This window comes from Euprymna scolopes, chromosome 9 (genome assembly GCF_053919585.1).
Source record: "Euprymna scolopes isolate OS-2025 chromosome 9, ASM5391958v1, whole genome shotgun sequence".
NCBI classification, from domain to species: Eukaryota; Metazoa; Mollusca; class Cephalopoda; order Sepiida; family Sepiolidae; genus Euprymna; species Euprymna scolopes.
Window position 1 is genome coordinate 18,482,946 of NC_136490.1, and position 12,120 is coordinate 18,495,065.

At 35.7% G+C, this 12,120-nt stretch overlaps 1 protein-coding gene across 2 annotated transcripts in view; it reads left to right on the forward strand.

The window, feature by feature from the left end:
- The window catches only part of LOC145284445 (DNA replication factor Cdt1-like), a 51,065-nt gene that overhangs the window by 9,397 nt on the left and 29,548 nt on the right, over positions 1-12,120 (forward strand). Inside the window, exon 2 of one of the 2 annotated variants that reach the window (XM_080133265.1) lies at positions 11,747-11,974. The exons of the other annotated variant lie outside the window; for it this stretch is intronic. Coding sequence (XP_079989391.1) covers positions 11,747-11,974 — 228 coding nt within the window. The remainder of the gene's footprint in view (positions 1-11,746; positions 11,975-12,120) is intronic. 2 annotated transcript variants of the gene reach the window in all.

Here is a 12,120-nt window from a genome sequence, read left to right on the forward strand (position 1 = left end):
TCGGAAAACAATGGGCAGTCTGACCCTTACCAAAAGGTTGGGAGGGCCTTACTAACCTGCCCCATTAGCATTTCGTTTGGTCCTTTATTTTTCGGTCATTTTTGGTGTAGATCTCTGATCTTGAGCATGTAGTACAATGGGGAAAGGAGTGGCTGGTTACTTTTAATGCATCTAAAACCAAGCTTCTCTCTTTACATCATCAACATTCTGATCCACATCTGGCATCAATTGAAATGAATGGCTCTCGTCTTCAGGAGGCCTCAAGTTTTGACAAGCTTCTGGGCTTGACCATTACTCCTGATATTAAATGGAACACGTACATCAAATCTGTTGCCGGTGCCGCTGGAAAAATGGTGGGATCTTTCTATCGATCCAGTAGATATCTCACTGCTGATGCAATTCTCTATCTATATAAGAGCCAGGTACGTCCAAGGATGGAATACTGTTGCCACATCTGGGCAGGAGTTGCTAGAAAGGACTTGAGTTCAAAATAGACTTCGTAGCCTCGTAGGAGATGTCCTTTTCTCTTCCTTGCAACCTCTATCTCACAGAAGAGATGTTGCGAGTTTGTCTCTGATGTATCGTTATTTTCATGGAAAGTGTTCGACTGAGCTTCAATCTATGGTCCCCCCTCGCCAAACTTTCACAAGAAACACTCGTCTAGCTGTAAACACTATCAATAATTCCCCCCACTCTTTATCTGTGCCTAAACCTAAACGTAGATTCCATGAACAAAGCTTTTTTATTAGAACTGCACGCCTGTGGAATTGTCTTCCGTTTTCCTGCTTTCCGGCTGACTACAGTATGGTTGTCTTCAAGTCTAACGTAAATAAGTTCTTGATGAGCCGTTCCATATAAGTTATCAAATTTAACAAATTTTCATTACTAATGATTATTATATTGTCCAATTTCTACTGTACACTCTTTAACCCTTATCCTTGAGTGGCCTCTTGGCCTTGATAATGAGTTGATACCTATGAAAAAAAAAAAAAAGAAAATGTCCAATGTGATCAAGTTCTAATTGATACCTATGAAAAAAAAAAAAAAAAAGAAAATGTCCAATGTGATCAAGTTCTAATTGAATCGTCCCCCTAAGTAATCCAAGTTACAAAATTCCCACTGTTTACTATGCTAAAATCACAATGACTAATGTATACCTATTAACCCTTATCCTCGAGTGGCCTCTGGGCCTTGATAAGTGGTGACACCCTTGTAAAAAAAAAAAAAAAAAAAAAAAGATCTTCCCATTCCCTATCATAACTGTTGCGTATATATTCCAGGGTTGCAGAGTCGGATGGTATAAGTCCGACTCTGACTCATAGAATGCGACTCCGACGATATCTCTGACTCCCGACTCCTTGGCCCCTATGTGAAAATCTATTCTGTAGATCCATATACCAGCCTCCCACATCTATTCAGCAAGCATTTTATAATTACTTTTCATGGATATTATTTTTTACGTTTAACATTCACTTGAACGATAAATATGCTCACATGTACACTCAACCAGCTTTATAGAATAACTTCAGATAACAAAGGGATAAAAAATTAACAATTAAATTTAATTATGCTATCAGTTCAAAAGGGAATACAATATTTAGGAATAGGGAGACCTCTTTATTTAGTCCATGGTATTTCGAAGCCAAATGCTTCTCATCAGAAGAGGGGATTATAACATTATACAGAGAAGATATTTTTTAAAAGGTAATATTGTCTTTATGGAAAGAGGATCAAAGAAAAAAACAGGAAGAAGCCATAAAGTATGCTATAGTAGCATAAGTTGCTTCTTATTGATTTAGGCCCCTTTTTTTGTTTTGTCTCCCCCCCTCCCCGATAAGATTGTGATTCTGGATTGATCCCGGGCTAATCAAATTGCCAACATCCATTTGATTCAGGAACTGGATTGCTTTCGGATTACAATCAGATTATTATCCAAAGATATCTCCCTACTGATGCAATTCTCTATCTATATAAAAGCCAAGTACGTCCAAGGATGGACTACTGCTGCCATATCTGGGCAGGAGCTGCTAAAAACAGCCTATCCTGCCTTGACAGAGTACAAAATAGACTTCGTGGCTTAGTGGGGGACACCCTTTTCTCTACCCTGCAACCTCTCTCCCACAGACGTTGCGATCCTATCCTTGTTTTATCGTTATTTCTATGGCAGGAGCTCGTCTGAACTCCAATCTCTGGTCCCCCCTCGCCAATCCTTCATGAAAAACACCCGTCTAGCTGAATCCACTGTGAAAAATTTCCCCCACTCTTTATCTGTGCCTAAATCAAAACGTAGATTCCATGAACAAAGCTTCTTTCTTAGAAGTGTACGCCTGTGGAACTCTGTTCCGTCTGCCTGCTTCCCACCTGACTACAACTTGGATGTCTTCAAGTCCAATGTTAACAAATTCCTAATGAACCGCCCTCTTAAGTAAACACTTCATTAAATCTCCACACTAACGTACTGTACTTGCAATAACCCTTATCTCTGAGTAGCTTCTGGGCCTTGATAAGTGGTGACCACCTTGTAAAAAAAAAAAAAAAAAAAAAAATGTAATCCAGTGATCTCGCTCAAAGACAGAATTTTCATTGATCCTGTGTGATGTCACAACAAAAACAGCTTTCTAGATAGGATTTGCAGGGATCCGATGGACCGAAATATCTTGATGACGTAGATATCTCGAAAAATAAAAGCAAAACCATGCAAAAACTGCTTAATTGTGTAACTGGTAAAACCAAACAAGAAAACTGTAAAAAAAAATTAATTTATTGGACTTAAGGAGTCCAGTCGGATAAAATAAAATTCAACTCCAGCTAAAATCTCAGACTCCCTCCGACTACACAATCCTGATATATTCATTTGTAAATAAAATTTCATCAAAACCATTTCGGACCTTTTAAATAGTGAATGAGGTATTTTGGTGGCAGAATCTCGCTAAAGAGTAAATAAAATGTTTTGATGTCCTAAAGAATGACGCTTAATCCCTCCTCAAACAAGGTATAATGCCTAAGTTGAATAGAGATTGTAATTATTTTTATTTGACTAAATAAATTGACCACTCTCGTTCCTTTCTTTAATTTTTTTTTTTTGGGGGGGGGGGGTGCATTTTGATTTCAATAAGTATTTGATTAATCTATATATCTATAAAAGTGAGAATGTGTGAGGACATTTCTAAACCTATATACTCAACAAATGTTTGATCTACAGATTTGAAATTTGGTATATAAGGTATTCAGACCTGTGGAAAACTTAGTTTTCATCTGGAAAAAAGGTCTACTTAGGGGTCAAAATTGAAAAATTGGTCCATGGGGGTGATTGGATTTTTATCTGTTTATCAACTGTTTCACAAATCCACATGCGTGAATCGTTCAGATGAAGAATGAAGTTAAGAATAAGTAGGTTTGAAAACACATTTTAAAGATCGTGTTAAGTTGACTTGCTGTCTTTAGGTTTTGGTTTCAATCTCAGCTCGAGTATTTTTACTTACTATAAGTGAACTATTAAGAAAATGATATAATACTTGCATGCACATGTCAATTTCTGTATGAATTATAATATTTATGCATATTTTATGACCGGACAACACCAGACAGTTTACTACTAGTAGTAACTAAAGATGTAAGTCACGTAAATATAGCAAAACACGTACAGATGTAATCATAAATTTTATTGAAGATAAATCTTTTTAAAACTGAAAACTTTTAAGGAAAAATGAATGAGTTATTTTCCTTGTTTTTCTTTAACTTTGAACGTCATGTATTCAATTTTGTTTTTCATATTTATTTACGTTTTTATTCATTAGTTTCAGAGTCCATTATTTATAGCCATTTATTCTTGTACACTCCCCTGTGACTGGCCATTTTAGATTTAAACATCCAAGATCAAAGTCCAAAATGGCATCTAGTTAAGAGTAGGATAAATAGGATGATCCCCCCTCCCCACACTTTTGAGGGTCTGTTTTTATGTTTGTTTGTTTTTTTTTTTTGTTTTTTTTTTTGTTTTTTTTTACACTGTGGTCACCACTTATCAAGGCCTGGAAGCCACTCAGGGATAAGGGTTATTGCAAGTACAGTACGTTAGTGTGGAGATTTAATGAAGTGTTTACTTAAGAGGGCGGTTCATTAGGAATTTGTTAACGTTGAACTTGGAGACATCCAAGTTGTAGTCAGGTGGGAAGCAGGCAGACGGAACAGAGTTCCACAGCCGTGCAGTTCTAAGAAAGAAGCTTTGTTCATGGAATCCACGTTTTGATTTAGGTATAGATAAAGAGTAATTGTGTAATTGTTTTTTTCTTAATTGTGCCAGTTTCAATTTTGTAAATAAACTAACAGGCTGCCTGGCATTGGCCAGTCATAAAAGACACATAAATATATTTTAATTTATGCAAATTTTATATTTATTATTATAGAACCAATTCTCTATCATTTATTATATTGTACCTATATATATAGTAGTGATTTCAAAATTAAAAAGAAAAATGACTTAGTGCCATCAGCCAGAATCCAAACCAAAACCTATACTTCCCCAGCATTAGTCTTTACCGTTTAAGCTATTGTTAGATGGATAACAAAAATGATGTTAAAATTTAACCGATTTAACATATAAATGTATATTTGTGCATACATAAAAGTAACATGTATAATCGATTTTTGACCTCTTAGCTATTTTTACTGGCTAAAGACCAAATTGAATTTGCTCCAACTTCTCTCTATAGCAAGTTTCAAGTATGTAGACCTCAAATTGATGGAAGAGTTTGATAGAAATCATTCCTCAGGCAGACGGACAATGTCAAAGTGGGGTTAGGGAATAGCATTATGTGGTTTGTTCTAAGACTACACCCCCACTCCCCACACAATGTTGGGTTTCTGTGCTTTGAAAAGAGTTTTTTATTTTTTTCTTGGAATAATGACCTGTCCATCTTTTGGCCTTCGGGTCGGGATCAAAGTGTAGTATCTGTTCTGCAGATGCTGTTAATGGAGGGGAAACCCTCTATACTGGAACAATTATTATTTTTGGTAACCAGAGTGCCCCCTTTTTGCCTACTTTTAGGGGAGCTGGTTTTTACCCCACATTAAGCAGGACCTTGCGCCTAATTTGCTTTGATGGGGAAGCAAATAAATACATTAAATTATAATATTTTTGAATTGGTTCAATAACAATTCCTTTTAATAAGTTTATACTAAAGAATTCTTCATCTGAACGATTCACACATGTGGATTTGTGAAACAGTTGATAAACAGATAAAAATCCAATCACCGCCCCCCCCCCTGTACCAATTTTTCAATTTTTACCCCTAAGCAGACCTTTTTTCCAGATGAAAACTAAGTTTTCCACATGCCTGAATACCCTATATACCAAAATTTATGTCTGTAGATCAAACATTTATTGAATAAATTTCCAACTTAAGCGAGTTGAACCAGTCTTGTTTAAGGCAGAAGTTTCTAGGGAATATCAAATTCACAAGTGATTTTCAGTCATGTGGTCAGTCAGGGGTAATGGCAACATTACGTTTTTGCAATTCTTGCAGGAAGGGTTAACATCTCCCCACATAGTGCCAGGGTCAACATTGCTTAACTTTGGTGATTTAACAAGAACCAGTTTAACATGATTATAGCATATTTGTAGCATTTACTTGTACAGCAATATCATTCTGGTGAAATAACAACTTGTGTTCTATGAATTGTTTACAATAGTTTGTTATATAGTTGTCACAGCATTAAAATTTTAATTTGGATATGATGCTTGTATTAAATGATAATATGGAAGAAGTCTTATGAAATGACGGAAACCTCATATGTTGTATGCCACCTAATGTTTTCTGAACAGTTTCTTTTGTTGTACCCAATGTCATTCACATGCCTTGTGTTGATGTGTGGCTTATGGTTTTCAGGCACTTTCATCAGGTTTTATCTAATAACATAAGTAGCCTTTTTGAACGAGGGACTTCCTGATGAAAATCCTAAAGGTTGTGGTCTCTTTCACAACTGGCCATCTGACACACAAACATGCATGCTCATACAAGTGACATAGTTATTTAAAACTAGAAAAAGAAATAACAAAAATAGAAACAATATATAGAGGTTGGATTAAATCAACATAATCAGCTGAAACGCTTGGTCGGATTAGAGGATGGGATCAAAAAGTTGAATGGTAAAACGGGCTAAAATAGGAATGGATGAAAATCAATGAATATTCAATACTTCCAATACATATTGTCATCAAAATTATTGAAATTATTCATTTTTCAAGCAAATTAATTGATTGCCTATTCTAGTCAGGTACCCACTGTTATGTATCAGGAGGAAGCGTCACAAGCGTCCTTGCAGTGACTTAGTTCACAATACATTGCACTGTAGAGAACATACTGTTGAATTTTTTTGCATAATGGCTTGAATTAAATTTTAAAATGCAAATTTCAAGTATTATGATTCAGTTGTGCTCTAAACCGAAACATTCATTTCAAATACACCCCTGTCTAATCAAAGAACCTAGCATTGATTTTATACGCCAGCCCCTTCGGCTTGTGTGGTGTTAAAACTTCTCCAATGCATTTGTGATGTTAGGCTATATAAGGGTGTAAACTTTAAACTGAATTTGATTGTTCTTTCTTTAATCAGATTTTAATTATCAATTTTCAATACTTATCGGAAGTATTCATAAACAAAATCCATCTAAAAACTCTCCCAGGCACGTAAAGTATATTTGCGCAAAGTTTTTATTACAATCGGCCCAGCAGTTTTGGAGTCTATAGGGAATGAGCATACACACAAAGCGTCTTTTACATATCAGTAGAGATAATTTTATCAAATGTATATCATTTCAAAGAAATATTGATGCTTTCAATAATCCTATTATGAGAGTTTTGAAGAACCAAGATGGGTTGATAAAAACCAAATGAAAAGCTATTCTAATTGATTTTTTTATATAGAGCAATTCCTTATCTGTTTCAGTAGGTAAAATAATAGGATAGACTATTTCTCAAGTCTTGATAGAGCAACTCTTCTAAAACTAAAATACTAAAAGTAGTAACAGTCAATATTTTTCATGTTCCCCTCCTTTCTATTAAGACAAATTTTGTATATGAAACTCTGATCTTGAGCATGGAGAGAGGGGGGGGCTGGTTACTTTCAATGCATCTAAAACCAAGCTTCTATCTTTGCATCATCAACATTCTGATCCCCATCTGGCATCAATTGAAATGAATGGCTCTCGTCTTATGGAGCCTCCCTGTTCTGACAAGCTTCTGGGCTTGACCTTTACTCCTGATTTAAAATGGAATACGTACATCAAATCCATTGCCAAGGTCGCTGGAAAAATGATGGGATCCTTCTCTCGATCCAGTAGATGCAATCAGATGCTGATGCAATTCTCTACCTATATAAGAGCCAGGTATGTCTAAGGATGGAGTAATGATGTCACATCTGGGCAGGAGCTGCCTTGACAGAGTTCAGAATAGACTTTATAGCCTGGTGGAGGATGCCGTTTTCTCTTCCCTGCAACCTCTTTCTCATAGAAGAGACGTTGCAAGCCTGTCTCTACTTTATTGTTATTTTCATGGCAAGTGCTCGTCTGAGCTCCAATCTATGGTCTCCCCTTGCCAAGCATTCACGAGAAACATGTTTGGCTGTAAACACTGTCAATAATTTCACCCACTCTTTATCTGTGTCTAAACCTAAATGTAGATTCCATGAGCAAAGCTGCTTTCTAAGAACTGCACACCTGTGGAACTCTGTTCTGTTTACCTGCTTTCCAGCTGACTACAATATGGCCGTCTTCAAGTCCAACGTAAACAAGTTCTTGATGAGCCTATCCCCTTAAGTAATCCAGTTTACCAAATTTACACTTCTAACGATTACTATATTGTCCTTTTGACTAATGTACACTCTTTAGCCCTTGTCCTCGAGTGGCTTCTGGGCCTTGATAAGTGGTGATTCCCTTGTAAAAAAAAACCCAAAAAACTATTGCTTGTTCAAACACAGCAGTACCTCAAAGGCACACAATCTGTCCTTCAACAGTAAGATAATTAAAACTGACCAAATTAGTTTTGACTGCCGAAAGATTCTTTAAAACTTGCCAGTAAATTATCGACAAGTTACTGCATATCACAACCAAGATAAGAAAAAGAACTTAAAATTTGGTGTCAGTTGTTTATAATGGTCAACAATTGTTCCAACAGTGGATTTGTTATTGTTGGGATGATAATCTTGTTCAATCCTAGGAGGTTCACCTAATGACAAGGGGTTAGGGTTTTTTTTTTTTTGCAATCGTCTAAGTTAAAGGGAGAATGCTGACAGATCTGCTCAAGCATTTATTCATTTATTTATTTTTTTATATAGCTCATAGTATTCCGACTTTTCAAAATTCCACTTCACCTAACCTCCTGGCAAAGAGGTAAACATTAACGCTGAAATATAAAATCAGACCTTGTTTACCTTTTTTTTATGGCAGATTGATTCATTTTATTTAATGGTTGTATCAACTATAAAAGAACATTTTAATGGTGAACATTACTAAAATTAGACATACTTTAGCGCGTACTAGTAATGACATTTTGTTTTAAAATATACTAATCTCCCCCCCCCCATCAATATTGCTTAAATATAAATTTAATTTAGTAAGCTGTTTTAAGTTATGTTTTTTTTTTGGAGGGGGGTACTTTAAATGTTCCTATCAATACTGTTGCCACATCTGGGCAAGAGCTGCTGGAAGCATCTTATTCTGCTTTAACAGTTCAAAATAGACTTCGTAGCCTAGTGAAAGATGCTCTTTTCTCTTCTCTGCAACCTCTTTCCCACAGAAGAGATTTTGCAAACCTGTCTCTGCTCTATCGTTATTTTTATGGCAAGTGCTCTGAACTTTGGTCTGTGGCCCCTCCTTGCCAAATTTCACGAAAAACACTTGTCTAGCAGCAACCACTATCAATAATTTCCCCTACTTATCTGTATGTAAACATAGATTCCATGAACAAAGCTTCTTTCTTAGAAGTGCATGCCTGTGGCACTGTTCCGTCTGCCTACTTTCCAGCTGACTACAATATGGTCATCTTCCAGTCCAACGTAAACAGGTTCTTCATGAGCCGTCTTTCTAAATTAATCCAATTTACCAACTTTCTACTACTAATGGCCATTAACTACCATATGCTCATTAACTCTTATCGTCGAGTAGCCCCCCAGGCCTTGATAAGTGGTGACTCTTGTAAAAAAAAAAAAAAAAAAAAAAAAAAAAAAAAAATCAGAATGACATCACTCACTCACTTATCTTAGAATGCTACTGATCTATTATATAAAGAGAAGTTGTCTGTGTATGTCCAACTAAAAGTTCAAAACTACAAATCAAACACCCAACAAGTTAGTATATTCTTGATTGAAATTGCCCTGGATGAATATCTAAAATTTAGAAAAACTTAATTCTTTGTGGATCAACTGGGCCCGGTTTCATCAGGGCAGTTTTTTTTTGTTTTTTCTTCAGCCATTTCCAATGATATCTATTATATAAAGTAGAGCTGAATGACTTGTATTAATTCAATAGGTTAAAACAAGAGGAGACTGGAAGAGAAAGATGGATGAAGGTTGGGGCAAAACAAGATAGGATTGAGATTGGTAGAGATAGGAATTTTAATATAAAGATGTTTTACACACTTTCCAACCTTTTTAGTCACGTGCAAGCGACTATAAATCACTCCGTCAGTCGGTCTGTTGGTCAGTCTGTCCGTAACACTTTTGTGCTTGGCCTTTTTGGTTAAAATCAAAGGTCTGTTGTTAATAGATGCTTTTCTTAGTTTTTTAAGCTTTTCTTGGCCTTTTGGCCAAGATAGTATCTGTCTTACTATATGCTGTACTTATGTTTGTAACTTTGTGATATAAAGTGGGGGATCACTTTTCTGTATTAATTTAATGTAAAATGATCACCCACTTTACAACCAGTCAGTCTCAAAGCCATTCAAGGCATTCTCCAGATCATTCAAGTTGTTTTTGAAGGATTCCAGTTATTTTTTAAGCATTCAAGTCATTCTTAAGGTCATTCAATTCATCCTTAAGTTCATTAAAGTCATTCTAAGTCATTTACTTTTTATATATTTAAGTCATTTCAGCCCATTTTTCGGTCATTTTAGTTATCTTTAAGAATTTCATGTTAATCCTACATTCACGCATTTATTCATTACACAAGAGCATGCGACTAATGGCTATCGACCTTGTTATTTATTATTTTTATGGCTCCGGGTAACACCAAGTAGTTTTGTTAGTCAAATATAAAATGTCAATTATCTACAGTCTAAAATATTAGTAATTTAATGTTAAACTCCTATAAAATTACTCTTTGAATATTTTTATATTTTATATATGAACACTAATGGAATTTAAAAAAGCAAAAAAAAAGCAACTGCTGTAATCTTTGATAGTAATTAAATCATAAAATTTCATCACTATTTCTAAATTTTTTCTTTCACATGATTTTAATGGATATTTAGGTGCTTTTGGTGATAACAATCCTCAATAACTACAGTAAATATGAACGTATGTTTATGTCAGGCAGACCTGTTAACATGCAGAAAAAATATTTTAATATATAAATAAAAATTAAACAAATATTTAAGGACCTTTTTATACAAAAGAAAATTCATTTTCTTACAAACGAAATGGTTAATAATAGGGAAGGAGTTAACATCATGAAAAATGAACTAATTAAAAATATTGATACAAGGACACACAGGGTAGAACGATAAATTTGTTGCTCTAAAGAAAAAACACTACAGCTTTATTTTAAAACTTTTATTGAAAAAAATCAATTCAGGTAACTTGATTATGTAGTAGAGCTGACATCTATTTAATGTAGCCGCCTTTTTCACCAGCACTGGCGGGAGCTAGGCGAATACTCACCGATCAAGCTGGCTTTGGTGTTGTGAGAGGTCATGTTGATGTTCTTGACATATGAACAAAGTAGTCCAACAGGTTCAGGTTGGGGGTGAAGGGATGGACCAGTGAGAGAAGAGTACAAAATCATAGCACTCCTCTGAAGCCAAGCCTGGGTTTCTTTGGACTTGTGGGCTGGAGCCAAGTCCTGCTGCCACCCCAGGGTGTGCCAGCAGCCACCTGATTGCACCAGGGAATTGCTACACTCTTTAGCACATCCAGGTACATTTCAAGCCAACTTCAAAGATGTGAGGTGGCATAATGTGGCCCTCACTTGAAAGCACACCAAAGATTATAACTGTGGCTGGAAACTTTGTTGAGCTGTGCCCTCCAGCATTGGACAATCCAGATTTGCATTCTGACAGTGCTGGCAGTGATCCTGTTGTCATAACTTGGATCAGTAGAGAGCATGAGTTGTACAGCGGCGCATCTCCGATCTCGTTTATTGAACATTGTATTACTTTCAGACATGATAGAAGGTCCCTATCACTCTTGGGATTTGTACACAACTGGCTAACAAAAAAAACAAAAAAAGAAAACCAGTTTTCATTAAATGGAAATGGAATCATGTTGACTTTTCTAGGGTGACCATCTTATCGTTCCACCCTGTATTTGAATCTTTTATCAGCTCAGATATTTTGGTTTGAAAATCCAAATTTTCATGTCCACTCAGTTTTTTACATCAGAATATCAGAGTCCGTGAATGCTTTAAATATGTTTGTCAATATTTTTCATTGGTTTGCTTTCCTGCTTATTAAGTTGTATCTATTAGTTTAAATTTAAATAAATCATCAACTATGTGATAATAATTCATTAGTGAATGATCTCTTTCCCTTGTCAGAAAGGAGAATCTGATGACCAAGATATAACTTCGTCTTGTGAATTGTGGAGTCTTGGTTTCTCTCCACTGAGCAAAATATCACGGCCTCTTTCCCCGCTGCCGGAGACTCCACAAAAACTACGAGAGATGAGACAGGCAGCAACTGTAAAACCAGAGACGAGTTCTAAGTCGTGTGCTATAAATTTGGACAAAATGATGGAACTTTCCAACAGTCCAGGACCATCTCAAGTAAGTCGGTGATCTGCCTGGACATGGGACTGTTTTTTGAGCTGGCTTGCTATCCGGAATCAAATTGCTTGCATATTCACCCTGCACACTTTATTTTTTATTTTTGGATTTTTAAAAACTTTTTTGCTTTCAAATAACATGAAACA